We start from the raw sequence: 19,499 nt of genomic DNA, 5'->3' as shown, positions 1-19,499 counted from the left end.
CTCAACGTAGCGCTTGTAAATGTCACATGGATCAATGCTATCATCATGCAGATCCATTAGCTCCTCTGAAGGTCGGGCTGGAATGCCCATTTGAATGCTTTATGACCGTCCAGTGATGTTCCTGTCATAGTTAATGAGAATAATTTCATCGAGTTCATGGTGGATGCCATTGTTTGTCCAGTAGGTTGGCCACAAGATATGCTTGTGGTTCATTTGGAGATTCAAAGTAACCAAAATAATCTAGATGCCTGAGTAAACTAGAAGCTTTACAATGACTATTATGTTTGCTTATATTTGTAAAGAAGCTTCAAGTGGTCATCAATATAATGTAATTTTATATACATGAAACATTCTTGCGATACAAAATTTACACAAATGGATCCTATTTGATTCAATTGCCTGCGTGGCATTGAATGGATATCCATATGTGAGCTGGTGTGTGTTTGACTCTTAGCTAAGACCTCAGGGCAGGTGTTTGGCCATCTGGACTTTAAGATCGTGGTGGAACCTGCAGACACTCCTGCATTTACAGTGGTGCTTCTGGCTCCATCACGCCAGGAGAAGGCAGCCTGGACCAGCGACATCAGCCAGGTAAAAGAACCGAGTGAAAAATTCTATACTTAAGCGGTTATATTTGCTTTTTATCCATTCAGCACTTAGTAATAAATTATTCACGGTTATGCAACACTTCAGCTATACCTATTATTTAATACTTATTTAGCACTTCTCAGTTCCAACAATGAGGCAAACTGCGTAAGTTTGAGCAGGGAAATCATAAAATAGTGCCCGTAAAACTGAAACTGTGAACGAATTATGCAATTGTATTATCATCTGCACTGCAATAAGGCAGAAGGCAGCAACTGCTCTTAGAATGAAACTGAGAAAATTGCTGTTTTAGGTATAACTGGGTTGAGATCTGCTGACTGTTCACGGCTATAGCATAATGATATTACATCATTTTCATCCTCATCAAACCATTCAGTCTAACCTCTTGCACTATTGATTGGGGCGGAGTCATCCTGGAGGAGACCACTCGATTGGCACTCGTCTGTACTCTAAATCATTAACTATAGAGTTGTAGAAGGGATAATGGTAAGCTTTTAATCAATTCTAATGACAAAATGCCATGGCAAAAACAAGAAGATCCTGCCTTTAGCCTTAGAAAGGCAGTAATGTCAGCCAAACTTCAATGCACTGCAGGCAAAAGTAATCCTCAGAATAAAACCGAAAAGGTTTTAGTGTAAATTTCACACATGCCACAGAGAGATGACTTCATTGGAGACGCTCACTGGGGTTCACTGGCTCATTGTGTTCTCTGCCCCTGTGTAAATTTAATTAAACTCCGAGTTATTTTACAATGTCAATTTGTTTAATGACTTCAGCCCAGGGTAGTACAAAGTAGTAAAGTTTTCTTCTTGTACCTTTTGTGTGACGTGCAGTGTATTGATAATATCCGCTGTAATGGCCTGATGACCAGTGTGTTTGAAGAGAACTCCAAAGTCACTGTGCCGCACATGATCAAGTAAGGCACGATATGCGTTTTCAGTCTTGTACATGTTATTTGTCTGTGTGTGTATGTGTGTATTAGTGTATTCGTGTGTGCTGCCTGCTTTTAGGCACTTGTCCTGCCCCTGCCTTTGTGGCGTTTCTGTGTATTTACTTTCAGCTGATCATTATCACTGTGTGTGTGTGTGTGTGTTTCTGAATGTCAGTCCTTAGTGAAAATGTTTCCGCCCCCCCATTAAATTCATGAACTAATTACATGTAACTCCAACACCACATTTTTCCCATTTCATCGCATCTCCGAGTACACGCTGGCTTTGGCTCATGAGGCTGCTTTGATGTATGCTCTTCATCAGATCTGATGCGCGTCTCCATAAAGACGATGTTGACATTTGCTTCAGCAAGACGCTCAACTCCTGCAAGGTTCCCCAGATCCGCTATGCCAGCGTTGAGCGGCTGCTGGAGAGGCTGACAGACCTGCGCTTCCTATCTATCGACTTCCTTAACACCTTCCTGCACACGTATCGCATCTTTACCTCCGCTGCTGTGGTCATGGACAAGCTGGCGGACATCTATAAGAAGCCCTTCACCTCCATTCCAGTCAGGTGATTTAGTCTGACAGCAGCCTGGCTTGTACAAGCAGAAGATCCCGACTGCTTACTTTTGCTTTTCTTTTTTTTTCTTTTTTTTTTTCTTTTTCTTCTGGAGCAGAGGGAAGAGGTTGTACAGCTTTTGATTAACAGCAGGAAGCATACTTGAGGTCATAAATTTACATACTTATGTTCATAATTTTTAAAACAAGGATCATAAAAATTGCGTTTTTTTTATTTATTTATTTAGTTCTGCCCTTAATAAGCGATTTCAAATGTTTACATATAGTCCATGAGACACAATAATAACTCAATTTACACAAATGAACCAGTTCATAAGTTTACACACACTTGATTATTAATCCCGTGTGTCGTTACCTGGATGATCAGAGACTGCGTTTATGTTTTGTGAGAGTTCTTCACGAGTCCCTTGTTTGTCCTGAGCAGTTAAACTGCCCACTGTTCTTCAGAAAAATCCTCCAGGTCCTGCACATTCTTTACTTTGTTTATTCATTATTTAGATTTTTTTTTTTTTACTTTAGTACCACCCTTCAGAAGGTAAATAAGATATTTACATGTTTTGCAGAAGACAAAATAATAACAGTTTACACTGCTCATCCTGTATAAAAGTTTGCACCAAGTTAATAACAAGTTTATCGGGTTGCCTTCTTGAGCATCAGTGAATGTTCGCACCTTGTGTAATAGTCGTGTACGAGTCTCTCGGTCGTCCTCAGTGTCAAAAGATGGACCTCGACATCTTATAGTCGCTGTTGGAAAGGGGTCAAATCTGCAGGAGATGCTGGAAAAGCAAAGAATGTGCAGGACCTGGAGGATTTTTCTGAAGAACACTGGGCAATTTAACTGCTCAGGACAAACAAGGGACTCGTGAACAAATATCACAAAACATAAACACAGTCTCTGATCGTCCAGGTAACGACACACAGTATTAAGACTTGAGAATGTGTAAACTTTTGTGTAAATTCAGTTATTATTGTGTCTTGTGGACTACATGTAAACATCTGTTATGTGAAATAGCTGATTCAGGGCAGAGCTAAATAAAAAACAACATGCAATTTTTATGATCCCTCTTATTATGAACATTTGGCAGATTCTACAAGGTGTATGTAAACTTCTGAGCTCGACGGAAGAAAAATCACTGATGGATTGAAATCAGTTACGGATTGAATGTATATTGTGCTGGGAAAAAATCACACTGAAATGCTACACTGGTACAGCTGGTAGATCAGATGATTTAGTACTATTGCACAAGCAAGAGTCATGTTGTACTGAATATCAGCAGGGCTGTGATTCGGCCATAGGTCACAGCTGGATATAGAGCCTTGCGTGTTGCCATGCAACATACAGACCGACTGACAGCCTGTAGTAAGTGTAGTAGCAGTTTCAATCTTGCAAACTATTGCTTGAATTGGATTTTTCTGTAGCGAACACAGACAAGTGGAGTGATACGCGCAGTAACATGTACCAGTGCAGTTACACTAAATATTAACACAATCCCGATCAAATTCGTTTACTGGAGCGTTCTGTCGTATAAATATATGCTAAAGAATTTTAAACACGGTAGGCCAGGTTTGTTCAGTAACAAACACACAAAGAAGTGTGTAGAAGTGTGAAGTGACAATGCTTTGCATCAAGTCTCCCTTAATTAACATTGTTAACTGCATTCGTTAACAAAAACTAACCATGCGCTTCAGAACGGATCAATTACCGAGTAAATTAACAAATGTATTAAAATAGTAATGAAATATGAAATCCACTTGCTTTGGCTGATGTTTATTCAGCCCAAAACTAAAAATGAAATGAATAAATGTTACGAAATGTTCATAAACGCACTAAACATAAATTATGCGAAGCTAAACAATGTTAATCAAGCGAATATTAAATTAAAGTACTTGGTATTTCGCGACGTTCGATAAACTACTGAAGGCTGAAAACAGTTTATTGTTTTAAAGTCATCTAAGACATTAACCAAACAAATAATTGACTAATTACTCTTTTTATGTTGTGTAATAGTGTTTGTAGCACGTAATGCTCTGCTTGAAAGTATCTGTTATAGAAGTTGTATGCAAACGCTACTCAAATTTACTATACAAAAAAAAACCCCAAACTTTATTCTAGTATGAATCTTGCGTACGGTTTCCATTCTGATTTAAGGCACCAGTGCATTATCTATCCCTGTTCTCTATTTCCTCTGTTTAGTTGATGACTGGGAAGACTAAAAACTGTTCATGAAAATCCCTGTCTGATCTCAGTTGTCATTCGTGCAGTGTTTTGTTGTTTGTTCCATTCCATACAATGTTGTTTTGTGGAAGTTCACTGTTATTATAACCTCACTTCATATAAATAGGCGATTTCACACTTACAGTAATACAGTTGGGTGAGTCTGTGCGAATCAGTTTTTACGTCATTACACGTCGAATCGTTATATACTTCTTAAAACCATCAGAACCTCTACCAGCCTCACCGAATTCATTATCGTCACATAGATAAGGAATTAGGCAATATAAACTCTTTCTTAGTTTACGATTTTGACACTACTGGGAAAATCTGACAAAGAACTAATAATTCTGCTCATTGCTACAATTCTTGATAAAGCTTCATTTAAAGGTGTTTTTTTTTATTGTGCATATTTTAAAGATTACAGTTTGATATTAGGTTGTCATTTGTGCAGTGTTTTTGTTGTTGTGTGTCATGTCCCTCATTGACCTCTCATAATCTGCTGTCATACAGGATCCAGTATCCTTCATTCGATCGCTTGTCTATCACATCCTTCTGTCCAGATTACAGCTTGAAGATGAGGAAGATAGCCATGGACCAATCAAAGTAACATAACATATAGCACCTCTCTCTCTCTCTCTCTCTCTCTCTTTCTCTAGCCTGCTCTTACTACAATCCAATGATAGATAGAAGTTATACAAGAAGTATGATGGTGATTGCGGTTGTATTTCACTGATTGTGAAGTTGTAAGGTCAGTCACCTATTAACGCAGCACAGCTGGAGAGCAAAGCTTGCACATCTCTCTCGATGTTATGAGGGAAAGTATTACACATCTCTCTCGGCTACATGGAAACAGCAGATGACCTGCAGACATCATCTGCAAGTAAAGTTTTACGTGAAACAAGAAATGCCCTCTCCAGAATGCTATCAGCAAACCAGTCATTACTACCGAGGATAGTATTTTTTACGACCGCATATCAACAGTGATCGGCTGATTGGTTTACACGGTAAATGAAAAATGAATAAAATCCCATGACACGCTGTCATATTACAATAATAAAAAAAAATAGTAAAAGGAACATGGAAGTATTCTGAAACTGCAAAGCCATGCAGTCTGCTACATAGGAAGTGTAATTGTACTGAATTTGCAAGAAAGTTGTAATGCATGAAATCTGCAACGGTTTCATTGTATGATATCATGCATTGGGATTATTTCTGTGCGTGTATGAATTTAGCAGTTTCATGAAAAGGTTTTAAAGAGCAACTCTTAGCTGAGAACTTTTAGTGTCACTTAGTGTTAGCTAATTTTTGTAAATATGGCCACTGGTTAGTGTCTGTAGCCTGTTCTTTCTATTATCTTATGGGGTATCATTTCAATCATGTGTGCTTTTATTACTTTCATAAAATAAACCCAAATATACTCCTCAGCAATCCCTGAGATTTAGCAGGCCTTTTTTTCTGAACAAAAGCGGAATCTTTAAATCACACAATCGATGGTGTTTTTCGCTGAAAATGTCTTCACTTAATCCATGTCTGCCAGACAGTCCTCTTGTTTTTCAGCACCATGATCCTTATTTCTTTTCATTTTACCCAGTCCTATTGTGTTTTTTTTGGGTTTTTAAAAAAAAAAAAAAAAGATAACACATTATGTCTGGACACAAACGCACCTCATCCATCTTTCATCTCTGTTCTTCAGTCACAGATGAATAAATGTTTGCTCGCCATTGGAGAATCTGTCCGGAAGCATGCTGTCTACCTCACACTGTCACATATGTTCTCCCAAACCCAGGTCCCTGGAGCTTTTCTTCGCTACCAACCAGAACAACCGCTCCAGCAGCACGGGCAGTGAGCATCCAAACGAGAAATCTCCTCGCCTGCGCAGGAAATTCTCCTCGCCTCCTCCTCTCTCCATCCCCTCACGCACGTCCTCTCCTGTGCGAGCCCGTAAGCTCTCCCTCAACTCTCCGCTCGGCTTCAGGGTGGCTGCACTGGACCTCTCCATCCCGATCTCCTCCTCCGCCACCAACAGCCCCACCTCAGCTAACCCCTGCATCTCGCCTCCTCCCTCCTCCAACATCAAGTCTCCTCAGGATCCTTCACCTGAGCAGAGTCCTGGCGCCAATGATGACGGTGCAGACACACCACGCATCGACGCGCTCTCTGGAAAACTGCGCCGTAGCATTCGGAGAGGTAAGATTGCCTCTTTGCTACTTGTCCAGAGGGAAGGATATGGTCAGGTGATGGAAGGTCTGTATTTTAATAAGGCCTCAAGCATATAACACATCAAATCATATATTCTCTGGAATCTAATGGATTCAAGAGATTTAATGCTATAATCGAGAGCCAGTATAAACTCTACATCTCAGAGGGTTTGCATCCATAAAAGCACACAAGAAGACCGAAAATGCATTTATTGTAAGTTATGTCAGCCTGTGGGTTATTTCTAATCGATGTGAAAGCTACAACAGAATACTAAACATATATCACGATGCCTCTGGCACACATTTTCTTCTTTAAGGAGAATGAGATGAATCAAATTTATTAGATACCCCAACAAACCACATCTCTTTATAATGTACTCATTCTAATCTGACCAATTTTTCCTATACATTTCCCACCATAAATGTTCCCATTAATAGTGGAAAAAATGATTATTATGTTTATTGTTGCAACAACATTTAATGGGTAAAGAACCATGGACTGGAAAGTTCTTTACAGAACCAAAAATGGCCCTTTAGGGAACCAAAAAGGATTCTTCTAAGAACCTTTTCTGGCACCGTTTTTTATTTATTTTGCCAAAAGGGAAGGGTTCCCCTTGGCTATAGTATGACCTAAACATCTTCACATCGGAGAAAACAAAGCACTTTTAAAGCCACAAGTAATGCCAAGATAAAGTTGCTAACTTGATGTTTTTCTTTCCCCTGAAGCACGGTTCCTTTTATGTGATACGGAATCCTGCATCTTTAATAGCTTTTCGAAATGAGCGCGGTTCAGTCTGAAGGCCAAATCCTAAAAACGACATTTTCCTTTATATATATATATCAACAACTCCTTGTAAACCACAGGAGCGAGTAGTGTGCAAGCGCTCTGCTAATGCGAAACAGAATTTCCTAAGCTGTTTGCTTAACGAAGTACTCCGCATTAAGGCTTTTCTGTTGCCTGCTGGTTGTAAAAGTTCAGTATGGTGGATCAGCCATTTGTCCTTTATTACACAAATGGAAATGTCATGTCCTATAGTTCTCAGCTTTGTCAGCACATTGATATGTTGATAATTGCTCTCCGAGTTTGTTTTGCCTGCAAAGTCTGGGCCGTTCTTACCCCTCGTGCGGTCTCCTGCAGAGTTCCCAAACTCAACCCGGCTAACAGCGTTCAGTTTCTGCTTTACAAATTGCAATAATGGCCCCGTGTTTTTGTTGTATTTATTGTATCTATTGTCTGCGACAGGGAGACGGGTGTTATCGCACACCATTAGCACTAAGGCATGGCTTTTGCACAACATCTGAGAATTCATGGGATGTCTTGCTGATCTATCGTCCTCATTTCCCAGTTCATTGAGTTGTTTTGTTTTTTTTCTAAGCTGCAGAGCAACTTTCCAATAACCTGCAGTTTCCTTTTAACTGTGTTCTGATTGTGTGTTTTGTCACCTGTGGAAATGGAAGTGGGGAAATTGGTTTTGTGCGTATCAAAGTGTGGAAAAAGATACTGATACTGATAAACCAATTTGGCACACATCAGCAGTAAATCTGTTGTGTAAATCTTTAGTAGAATTGGTTCTGTTATTCTGTTGTTTCCTTTTGTTGTTGTTGTTGTTGAGATTTTATATTTGATGTCTAGCTTTTTGCCAGTTGTGGTGAGATGCCACTGTGTCAGGTTTATTCAATCACAGGAGCACGTAGATGCCACAGTGACATATATAGATGGTCCAGAAGCAAAATCAGAACAAGGAACTTCATACTGTATAATCACTCAAAATACAGGAGCCATATGAGGCTTCTATTTTTAGAGTGAGATCTTCGTGAAGATAATGTCAATGCAGGTCTAAACCCTGATCTTCATCTCACCTTGTTTCCTTGTCTGCCTCCAATTTACTCTGCACCTGTCACACATGCAGTCAGATTCCTCGACGTACATTAAAAAAACTAAATAGATACATAAATAAAAGATTCGTACAATTTTGTTACACAACATAATTGGTTTGCTTTACGATGTTATGAGGGAAAGTATAAAGGGGTTTCCTTCTGCCACCAGCTGTCCTAGAATCAGCTTCAATGGAGAAGTTCATTCCTGAGTCACCACAAGGCAGTGAAGCTGGAGATCTCTCGCCCTGCAGGTCGCCGTCTACACCACGACACATGCGCTTCAGAGGTCCTGGAGGTAACACACTGAATTTTCTCTGTGTGTGTGTGTGTGTGTGTGTGTGTGTGTCTAAAGTTCAAATGTTTGAATTAAAACTTTGTAACGCATTCTTTAAAATAAATAATGATCATGATGAATGGGGGTACGGTGGATTAGTGGTTAGAACCCCGTGTCTCCGGGGTTGCGGGTTCGAACCCCGACCTCTGACCTCTGTGTGTGGGGTTGTCATGTTCTCCTTTCGGGGGTTTCCTCCAGGTACTCCGGTTTCCTCCCCCAATCCAAAGACATGCGGGGTAGGCTGATTGGCATTTCCAGATTGTTCGTAATGCGCGAATGTGTGTGTGATTGTGCCTCACGATGGGTTGGCACCCCGTCCCCTGTCTTGTGACCCCGAGATCCCTGGGATAGACTTCAGGCTCCCCAGTGACCCTGTGTAGGATAAGTGGTCCAGAAAATTGAGAGATGGATGATCATAATGAAGAGAAACACAACTCTGTGTAATTTGTCTGAAATTTTTCAAATGAAATGTGATTGTGCCCTGTGATGTATTGGCACCCTGTCCAGGGTGTACCCCACCTTGTGCCCCATGCTCCCTGGGATAGGCTCCAGGTTCCCCGTGACTCTGAAAAGGATAAGCGGTATAGAAGATGGATGAATGGATGGATGGAAATGAAAAGCCTTAAGTTTTAAAATATCTTACATTGTTAGTTGCTAGGTCTTAGATTTCAGGCTTTTTAGGTCATTCATATCCCAGTGTTTCCACTATGAGCTGACAAAGCAGAACGATACAGTTTATTATCTGTTTCTAAGCGAGAGCAACCAGCTTGACATTCAGGGCAGTGTTTAAACTGAGATTTACTTGATTCTACCCAAATTAGTTATGATGTGGTAAAGTGACAATTCCAATTAGCTAACGTCCTACAATTCTCTACTTCTAAATTTCAGCCATTACCTGCATTTGGTTTCCAGTTAACGCTGTTTGTTTGTCATGCAAGGATGGAAGCTTGGTTTCTTTTTTTCCCCCTGAGTATCATTGTGATGTAATTCTTGAATTCATTTTCTCACTGTAAATTATAGTTGAATGCAAAGGTTTGTACACACTTGGAGTCAGAGTCTCCAGCCTCCAGTTTTGTTGGCCGTTCTTCTTTCTGTATCTGTCGTACTAAGATTTAAACTGTCTTTTTAAAGTCGCACACAGGTCTGGAGAACAATATAGTCCTGAAAAAAAATCACCTTCCAAATTGCATTTGTTAAATTTGATATATTTGTTAAATATGTTTTGGGTTATTGTCTTGTTGCAGGATACACTATTTTATATTTAACATTTCAGCAGACCTAACATGAGGGTGCAAAACTCTCTGATATTAACTGACACCCTGGAAAGCCCAGTCCCTTTCTCCCAGTCATGTCCCAGTCATGTCTCATCTCGATTTTCCCTTCCTGTCAGTGTAAATGGAGAATGTTTCGAGTTCATTAATGGGAAATAACATCTATTAGTGTGTGTTTTATTTAGCTAACATTAGACAAGTATGTAGTTAACACCAGTTACTCTAACTATATTTACAGTCCCCTCTGAAACTATTGGAACGGCAAGTCCAATTCGTTTATTTGTGCTATACAGCCAAGACATTTGGGTTTGAGATCATTATATGCATACGAGATGAGAGTTTAGTATTTCAACATTGATTTCCTGGTATTTACATCTAGATGTGTTAAACAACATAAAACATTTTGTTTTTGTATCAGACCACCCAATATTTAGGTGAGCAAAAGTATAAGAACATATATTTATATAACACATACAACACACACACACACTTCATATGTCTTGAAGTAAATGAAAGTAGATAACACGTAATATTTGGTTGCATATCCCTTGCTTGCAATAAGCGCATCAATCGTGTGACTCATTGACATCATCAAATTGTCGGTTTCTTTTTCCAGGCTTTTACTGCAGCCTCTTCCAGTTGTTGTTTGTTTCGGGAGGTGAAACGCTTCTCAGTTGGGTTAAGGTCTGGTGATTGACTTGGCCAGTCTAAAACGTTCCACTTTTCCCCCCTGATAAAGTCCTTTGTTGTGTTGGCAGTGTGTTTGGGATCATTGTCTTGCTGCATGATAAAGTTCCTCTCGATTTAATTTGGATGCATTTCTCTGTAAATTGGCAGAGAAAATGTTCCTGTGAACTTCTGAATTCATTCTACAGCTACCATCATGAGTTACGTCATCAATGAAGATTAGTAAGTCTGTTCCAGAAGCAGCCATGTAAGCCCAAACAATGAAACCACCTTCACCATGCTTGGCTGATGAGCTTGTATGTTTTTTGTATTATGAGCAGATCCTTTCTTTCTCCACACTTTGGCCTTTCCATTATTTTGATAGAGGTTAATTTTGGTTTCAGAACTTTTGTAGATCATCTCTGTATTTCTTTGTGAATTCCAATCTGGATTTCTGATTCTTACTGCTGATGAGTGGTTTGCATCTTGAAGGTATATCTCTATATTTTTCCCACTTGACATCATCTTCGAATGGTGGATTGCGATACCTTCACCTCCTGCCCTGTGGAGGTTGTTGGTGATGTCCCTAACTGCTGTTTTTGGGTTTTTCTTCACAGCTCTCACATTTCGGTCATTAGCTGTTGTTGTTTTGCTTGGCTGACTGTTCTGTGTCTGGTTGTTGGTACACTAGTGGTTTCTTTCTTTTTCAGGACATTCCAGATTGTTATGTTGGCTATGCTCAATGCTTGTGCAACGGCTCTTATAGATTTTCCTATAAAATGGACTACTTCTCTCCCATAGACAGCTCTCTGCTCTTCATGTTAGTTTATCCTTTTTAACAACAGATGAAGTTTTCACAGGCAAACCTAGGGTTAAAACCAAGTGTAGACATTCAGAGGTATTAATCCTTTAAGCAATCAATTTAACAGGCAACACCTGGACAGCAAGAAACACCTATCAGTCACATGTTGCAATATTCTTTTTTTTAATTATTTATCACTTTTGATCACTAGATGTAAATATGAAAGTATGAAAGCTGAAATTCTGATATCGTCTGATATTCATCTTTTGATCTCGAACCCAGATGTCTTCAATGTATAGTGAAAACAATAGAATTTGCCGTGCTATTCCAATACTTTTGGAGGGGACTGTATTAGGCATGCCAAGAGAAGGTTTCGGCCAAACATAGTCAAAAACAGAGAGGCACTTTTTTGGCCTAAAGAGGGGATAAAAGATTGAATAGGCCTACAATGAAGTGTAAAATCCAACACTTTACAAATCATTTTAATTGTAATGATCCCTCACTCCAGGTTGGGGTACAATATTTGGAATGAGCAGCATGCTCATAGTTACATGATCAATGCTAATCACCATGAGCTGCAATATATTTATTGTACCTACCAAATTAAATATTTTTTCAAATGTCAGTAGGAATAAAGTTTATTTTCTTTTCATGGTTGTTTAACCTTCTTGCCTGCTGGGCAACTGTAAATTAAAAACTAATAGCCTGAACATGAAATCTGCTTGTTCTGGGCACCCGGGCCGCTGTTTTATCCACTTCCTAATCGTTAATAGTAAAATGTAAGCCCATGAAATCAGTTCCTATGCATGTGCTGTTCAGAGTTCCTGTTGCTTAATTCCCCTGATACATATTTATGGTTGGCATGGCTCAACACAGGGCATTACTCAACGTATGCTGTTCTGATAATGCCCAATATTTCACATTAATGCACTTTATTTCTCCACTTGGCCTTTGCTGTATTTCTTCACACGAACTATGCAGAGAAATTTCCACTGTCAAGCCATTTCCATATGGTCACTCGCCCACACCTGGTTAACCTAGAGAGGAAAATTTCCCAAGATGCCTTTTATCCTGTATTCATTTATGTATACGCTTGGCAACCCTGACAGTCCGACAGATTCTGCTGTAGTCGAGGAGATCTGTAAAATAAATATGTCAAATATGTCAAATAAACCTTGTGTGTGGTTTATTTTACATATTACCCCCCTGAACCATTCCTTTAACATGTAAGCTGTCTTCCTTATGTCATTGGTGTGTTTTTCTGTACGTTTATGTATGTTTTCTCCCCATAGTCCCAGCAGTAGAGAACTCGCGCTGTTCAGTGTCTCCAGCTTCAGCCTTCGCTATTGCAACAGCCGCCGCTGGCCACAGCAGCCCTCCAGGTACGTGGACATCACAAGCAACAATACATCAATAAGTTATGTAAAAATAAGGTATTTTCCACATGTAGAAGAGACCTAATGGGGCTTTTTTTATATAGAATAAATTGTTTCTGTAAATTTGATCATAAAAGCTGCACTGGGTTTAAACAGTGTGATTACAGCTGCCTTTTGTGGTTATCATCCCAGATGATCCCAACGACATCTTGGCACAATTCTATATCAGACATTATTACATAATGGCACATTACATATTGAAGACCTGCGAGTAAAGAAAATTATGTTTTGCTGACGTAAATCAGTTACGGCAATCCAGGCTCTTGCACAGCGAAGCAGCATCGGTTTGTTTCTCTTTGAAAAAGTTTCACTATGCTATAATGGTATATAAAACTCGATGCATTTGAGTAGATCCATATCTGGACACTATAATTCATCCCTTCCAGGAAATACACATCGCTTGAGTTTTCACAACTCGCAACCGAATAATTATTTCTTTTATGATGTGAAGAACAATCTCAAGCTGGGTAATCCATCTTAATGCTGCAGTTCAACATTTGATACTCCAAACTCGCAAAAGCTTTTTTACGCTTAGAAGTGCACAAAGTAACTAGATACCTTCTATTTTCAGTTTTCAACAACTCTGAGAGAATGTGTGACAAAGAGTTCATCATCCGAAGAGCAGCCACTAACCGGGTTCTGAATGTCCTGCGCCACTGGGTCTCCAAACACTCCCAGGTTTGTTCAGTGTGATCAGTACACACCTCTCTCTACTTCCCCACCTCTGTAAGACAGATCTGTAAAGACCTGGGCTTTGTGTGTTACAATTACAGTATGATGTACAGGTTACAGCCCTTTTAGACTGTAATGTATACATGAAGCCGTAGTACAGCGACAGTGGAACCAGCTGTTTATAATGACTATGAAAATTTTATTTTAAACTCTGAAACACTGGTTCATGAATCTGTATCCTCACGTCTTGACTATCGCAATGCTCTCCTTATTGATTTACCTGCTAATTCTATTGCTAGGTTGCAATATACTCAAAACTCTGCCGCTCGACTTCGTACACATACCAAGCGCTCAGCTCACATTACTCCAATCCTGTCTGAACTGCATTGGCTCCCGGTTTCATTTCGCATTAAATCACTTCACGGTTTGGAAATTTCTATCTTAGTGAACTGGATTTGCCGAACAGTTATCCTTGTTTTTTCAGCTGCATATCTAGGTCCAGTTAAAAACAGTTAGGACCTAACTGACCACTCACTGTGTTCCCACACACCAATAACAATTCCAAATCTATTTCAGATTTCATGACTTTACATTCATTGGATCATTGGACATTCATACACATTGTATTGTGTTGTGTGTGATTACTTGTACATATCGAAGGCCCCCTACTGGTCATGGTCCTAGCATCCTTGGTCGGTAATCCATCCCTTTAAGGCACATTCGGTATGTTTTGATTTGTTGTTTCGCACTGGCACTTCATGACATCATCTTTTTATGTAATACAGACAAGACATCAGTTTTAAATTTGAAAGCCTTATAGCACAGTTTCTCCAGTGTGGTCGTTGTTTGTTGTCCCTGCAGTCCCCAGTGTCCCATTATCCCAATGTCAGTTTGCCCCGACATATTCGTATCTCCAAGTCATTCAGAATGTTAAACTCCGACCTTCGGGGTATGTTTATACTCTAAAGTCGCTGATGTGCTGTGCAATACTATAGTAGCCTATCCTCCAGATGAGAGTAGACCCGGAGCTGTTTTACTCTCTTAAGTTCTTTTTACTAGTTTTGCATCTTCGTCATTGCTCTGGCTGTGAACACACAGACGTCATCCAGGCTTTACCTTTGGCTCGGTGTGTTCTGTTCTACAAGTAAGCTGGTTGCCATCCGTGCACAATTTCCTTGCTATTATCGCAAATAAAAACCAATTTGCATCTTGTACCTACAGTGCTGAGTCTTAATTAAAACAGCAGCGAGTGGACTCCGTTTTATCTCTCAGTACCGCAGCTGTTAAGTAAATAAATAAATAAACAAGTAAACAAACAAACAAATAAATAAAGATACATTTTAAAAAACAGGATCAGAATTATAAGGATAAGCACATGAAGTGTCTATGTGTAAATCAGTATTCAGTGCACTTCACCTTTGATAAGTACGTATTCAATAAAGGCAATAAAGGCCATTGTTTTATTGACTAAGCCACAGAAACCTAGCTATTTGAAGTCTATTTTCCACTGTGGACAAGTGATCATGCTTGTCTGTCTTTATTGGGCCTGTCCTTTGCTTTCTCGCTGAGGATATTATCTCATCACATGTGTGCAGTCACCCTGCTACCAAGTGATGAATGTGGATTGTCAATCTGTGCCCTTAAACCGTCATGTAGCTTACATGTAGTACAAGTAGCAGTGGGGGAACACCCCCCCCCCCCCCCCCCCCCCCCACACACACACACACACACACAGACAACAGACAAAAAAATCCTTTTGTTTCCTTGCTAAATGAAAACAGAGAATTGGGACTGAGTTTAAATCTTTGCCCTGACATTAAGTGTTTCCTGAATGAGCGTATACATCCTCTACATTACAATGGGCTGTTAGCTAATGTTGTTTATCTTGTTTTAAATCTTCGTAGTGGTTAATAGACTGAATAGGAAATGAGCCTTTTGGCTGGCACGAGTTCTCTCTCACTCTGTGCGCGCGTGCGTGTGTGTGTGTGTGTGTCCTGGAGCCAGCCATCACTATCCAATTGATCTGTAATCTTATTGGGCATTGCTTCCTCATAAACTTTGCTCTGCCTGCCGCCCTGTCTCACATGTCTCCATCTGTGGGATATTACAGCGCTAATGTTCACAGCTTTTACTGAGCCAAATCGCCCTTATGATCCTCTTTTGTAATTAGTGCCTCACAAACGATCGAACAGACGCTCTCTTTTTGGTCAAGCTTTGTCAAATAGTTCTAAGGGTTTTTTTTTTTTTAATTTTTTTTTTAACGCTGTTTGTCAAGCCCTTCAGTCTTTTCAGGAGACACACTGCAGCCTAATTGCATTGATCTGTTGTACCCTTTTGTTGAATTTTGCCTAGGCGGGTGTGGTGAACTGATCTGGAGAACGCTTGTTAAAACTGACCTTTCCAGTGGAATAGGTGAGCGGTGCAGTTCAGAGTGAAGAGAGGGGGAGGAAAGAGACGTTTAAAGTGACCGAGCTTTTAAAGAGCATGTTGAAAGGTCTCCTCCAGATGGACTTGCAAAGTGTCTGAGCGAAAGCTGAGGTCAATTTCGTTTGTTTCCCCTGACACATATGAATTTGCCTTGGAAAGCGACAAAGGATGCGTTTAATACTAACCGCTAACCTATTAATCTAAAAGCCCAGAAGGAACATAATATGAGGAAACAGCAGCAGCCTCACTCAGTAGTATCAGTCGTGCCTGTGCAGCACTGTAATAAGGATAATTGTAGACCTACAGTGGCAGAAAGCAGCAAGAGAGGCAAAGTGATCTGCACTGTTAATTATCAACGGCGCCCATTTGCTGCTGATCGCGCCTGTCTCTCTGTTCAGTCATCCATTCAACACAGCCTGGATGCTGAGGGAGAGAGCTGTAGTGTCATATAGGAGCCTGCAGAAACGTTGATTTTCCCCACTGAGGTTGTTTTTGTTGCTGGGTTTTGGGTCGGTAGAGATTAAGGTGCCAGAGCGATCATTTATGGGCTTTTGAAGTTTATGAACGAGTGGATAATGCTGTGATTTTCTGGCTTACCGCTTTTCTCTCAGCTAGAGATGGGAGATGCTACATAGCTTGGCTTTGCTTTGTAGTGAATTCACTAATTCTCATTCTACTCTCTGTCAAATGAAACCTTTGGATCTTTCAGCTGGGGGGTTTCAATCCCTGGATTTGAGAAAGATGATATATAAATGAAACATATCACGTATCAAAGGAAATGCAGTCATTTTTGCCACACAATAAACAAACAAGTACTAATACTCCAACAATACTCAGTACATTTTGATATGTTGAGTATTCATTTGGAATAAACACCCTTTGAAGCTTTGCAGTAATTGACACACCAACTGCCAATGCTTGAAACTTTAATTAAGCAATATTGCACGATCAAGAGTGTGGTTATAATGTATACTGGCAGAGCTGTGATTCGTCCGTACTCACACAGCCGCAGGCCGAGTGCCATAGGTAATCAGTGCAATAAACTATTGCTAGGATTGAAATTGTATGTGATGAACACAGACAAGAGGAGTGATACAAACAGTGAAATGTCCCATTATGCTTATACTAAATATAAGCATTCTTGGAATGCCGTTCGTCTAATCAAATTAGTGGACCAGAACTAACTGTTGTATAATAGGTTATGCTTAATTATGTATTCATTTATATTCAGTAACTGTTTTAACCTGGTCAGGATCCGGAGAATATCCCAGGAACACTGGAAATAAGGTGGGAATACACCTTGGATGGGATGCCAGCCTATCATAGGGCACCATGGAGACTAACCCGAGCTCAAACTATGAGGCAGGAATTCTTACTGCTGAACCACTGTGGTGTGTCTACAAACGTCAGTTATTCAAAAATAATCCAAATATTAAAAAGTGAAAAACTAAAATAATGACCAATTTTTGGTTTATTGCCATTCGCGGAAATGATTGATTTGTGTGGTTTCTCAATGCACGGTGGCTTGCGTAAGTATGAATACAGTTGTTCCTGGAAGACTCGCGAGCTAAACAATCAGCATCACAAAGACTGCAGAGGCACTCTCAGAGTCAAAGAATGGTGTGTAGACAAAAATACTGTTAGGGGGCTTTCACACTGGCAGATTAATCTGAAATAGAGCATGGTTTGATCAAAATTGGTAATGTGAAAGCTGTCACGTGGACCGGGAAGTGCACCACGGTACCGAACCGGAGACGACCTACAGGTGGTGGTGACTCCCGTGAACGTGAACGCAACTCGTACTCGGGTCAGGACAAGCTCCGGAAGTAAAGTAACCTGCGTGTGTTTTTAGCTCATTATGACATCATTCGTTTCCACAACACGTGTGTAGCATGAGTGGCAGGGGAATGTAGTGTGACACAGAAGAGGTCCATTTCTGCGCATAATATCTGCTGCGTATAATAGCAACAAAATCATTGAAAAAAATACGATGAGTCGGAACAATCGCACTTGGATTCACACTGCAGCTAACATGCCCAGTGTGAAAACCACCTTAGATAGTCCATGAGATTCTGTGGCTAGACATGGGTAATGTGAAGTTCCAGTACCACCCTCCACCTCAAACAAACAAACAAACAAATCAAGAAACCCTCCAGTACTCAAAATTGCAAAATATTGACATGCTGTGCCGCCTATTCAAGTACTGATCTGATCATAAATGCTTTTTCCTATGTTCATTTGTCAAACCAAGCATGTGCAACTATAACACATAGAGTGAACATCCAAGTGTGAATTGATTCATGGTTGCAATTTGAGTGACCTTTTGGTCAGAGCCTGATTAATCCTTTTATAGATATGAAAGTTTTTCCAGACTAATCGACGTGACCATTCTGGTCAACTGGTGCATGTCAATACTTTAACCATAGAGCCATAAAGCAGAGGGAGCGTAATCACTGATGAGCCCTATCCACTCATCTAGAGGAATGGAGATGCTTTAGAAGTTGCATGTGACTCCACTGTGATGTTCCCACTCGAGAGTGGAAAGAGATTAAACCTCTCTTGTTATTGTTGTTCTAAGCGACAAAATTTGCATGTACAATGCTTTATGAGTAAGCGAAGAGATACCAGTATCCATGTTTACGTTTACATTTATTCGTTTAGACGACGCTTTTATCCAAAGCGACTTACAAATGAGGAAATACAAGCAAAGCGATATAACAAGCGGAGAACAATACGAGTAGTGCTACCGTACAAGATCACTTGAGTTCTAGAAGAAGCAAAGTGCGCAGAGTAGGGTTGTTTTTTAGGGGTTGGTTACGTGTTCACGGAAGAGGTGGGTCTTTAGCTGTTTTTTGAAGATAATGATAGATTCTGCAGTCCGGATGGAGGTTGGAATTCAATCCACTGAGGGACGGTGGTGGGATGTTTAAAACTTATCACGCTTATCACGCTTAACTAATGCTAGAGGCTACTATCTAGTGAATTTTTAGAATAACCCCATAATAGTTTGTTGAGAGTTGAGAACCTACAGTCATCCAGCGAACAGTCTAGCAGCTGTTTTTCAGATGTGTCTCAATTTAGATGTGTTTGCCGGGTTTAGCCTAAAAAATTCAGCCATTGGTAAAGTGAGATACATTCTTCTTTTTTCACAGCCTTTGCGTGCCACCGTGGTGCACACGCATTTCTAACATGCAGTCATTATCCATCAAATAGTCCTCCTTTCCACCTCCCAGTATTTTCAATATGAAGGTGGACCCAAAAATTCCTGGAATTGTTTAAAAAACACAAAACAAACTAGTGTTATAAAACTTAGAATATTTCTCCTTTAATCCCCTTCAAAGGGGATTCACACGTCCCAGCGTTTCACCTATTCCTAGAAACGTGTCCTGTTTTTTCCTCGTCAAAAGATTACTCATCTTTTGCCATCATGTCTAGAGCCTCCTGGTTTTTTTTCTGGATTTCTTCCACGGTGGTGAATCTTGAA

The 19,499-nt window shown here is 40.1% G+C and overlaps 1 protein-coding gene across 2 annotated transcripts in view; it reads left to right on the top strand.

Annotated features, from left to right (window-relative positions):
• The window catches only part of rasgrf2b (Ras protein-specific guanine nucleotide-releasing factor 2b), a 77,427-nt gene that overhangs the window by 47,635 nt on the left and 10,293 nt on the right, over positions 1-19,499 (top strand). Inside the window, exons 12-19 of one of the 2 annotated variants that reach the window (XM_017451234.3) lie at positions 455-591; positions 1,440-1,522; positions 1,860-2,108; positions 4,842-4,934; positions 6,118-6,518; positions 8,577-8,702; positions 12,773-12,862; positions 13,488-13,594. In XM_017451234.3, coding sequence (XP_017306723.1) covers positions 455-591; positions 1,440-1,522; positions 1,860-2,108; positions 4,842-4,934; positions 6,118-6,518; positions 8,577-8,702; positions 12,773-12,862; positions 13,488-13,594 — 1,286 coding nt within the window. The remainder of the gene's footprint in view (positions 1-454; positions 592-1,439; positions 1,523-1,859; positions 2,109-4,841; positions 4,935-6,117; positions 6,519-8,576; positions 8,703-12,772; positions 12,863-13,487; positions 13,595-19,499) is intronic. The other variant, XM_047149872.2, reaches the window with a different exon arrangement.

This window comes from Ictalurus punctatus, chromosome 22 (assembly GCF_001660625.3).
Source record: "Ictalurus punctatus breed USDA103 chromosome 22, Coco_2.0, whole genome shotgun sequence".
In the NCBI taxonomy this organism is placed as follows: domain Eukaryota; kingdom Metazoa; phylum Chordata; class Actinopteri; order Siluriformes; family Ictaluridae; genus Ictalurus; species Ictalurus punctatus.
This window is presented reverse-complemented; position numbering and strand designations above follow the sequence as displayed.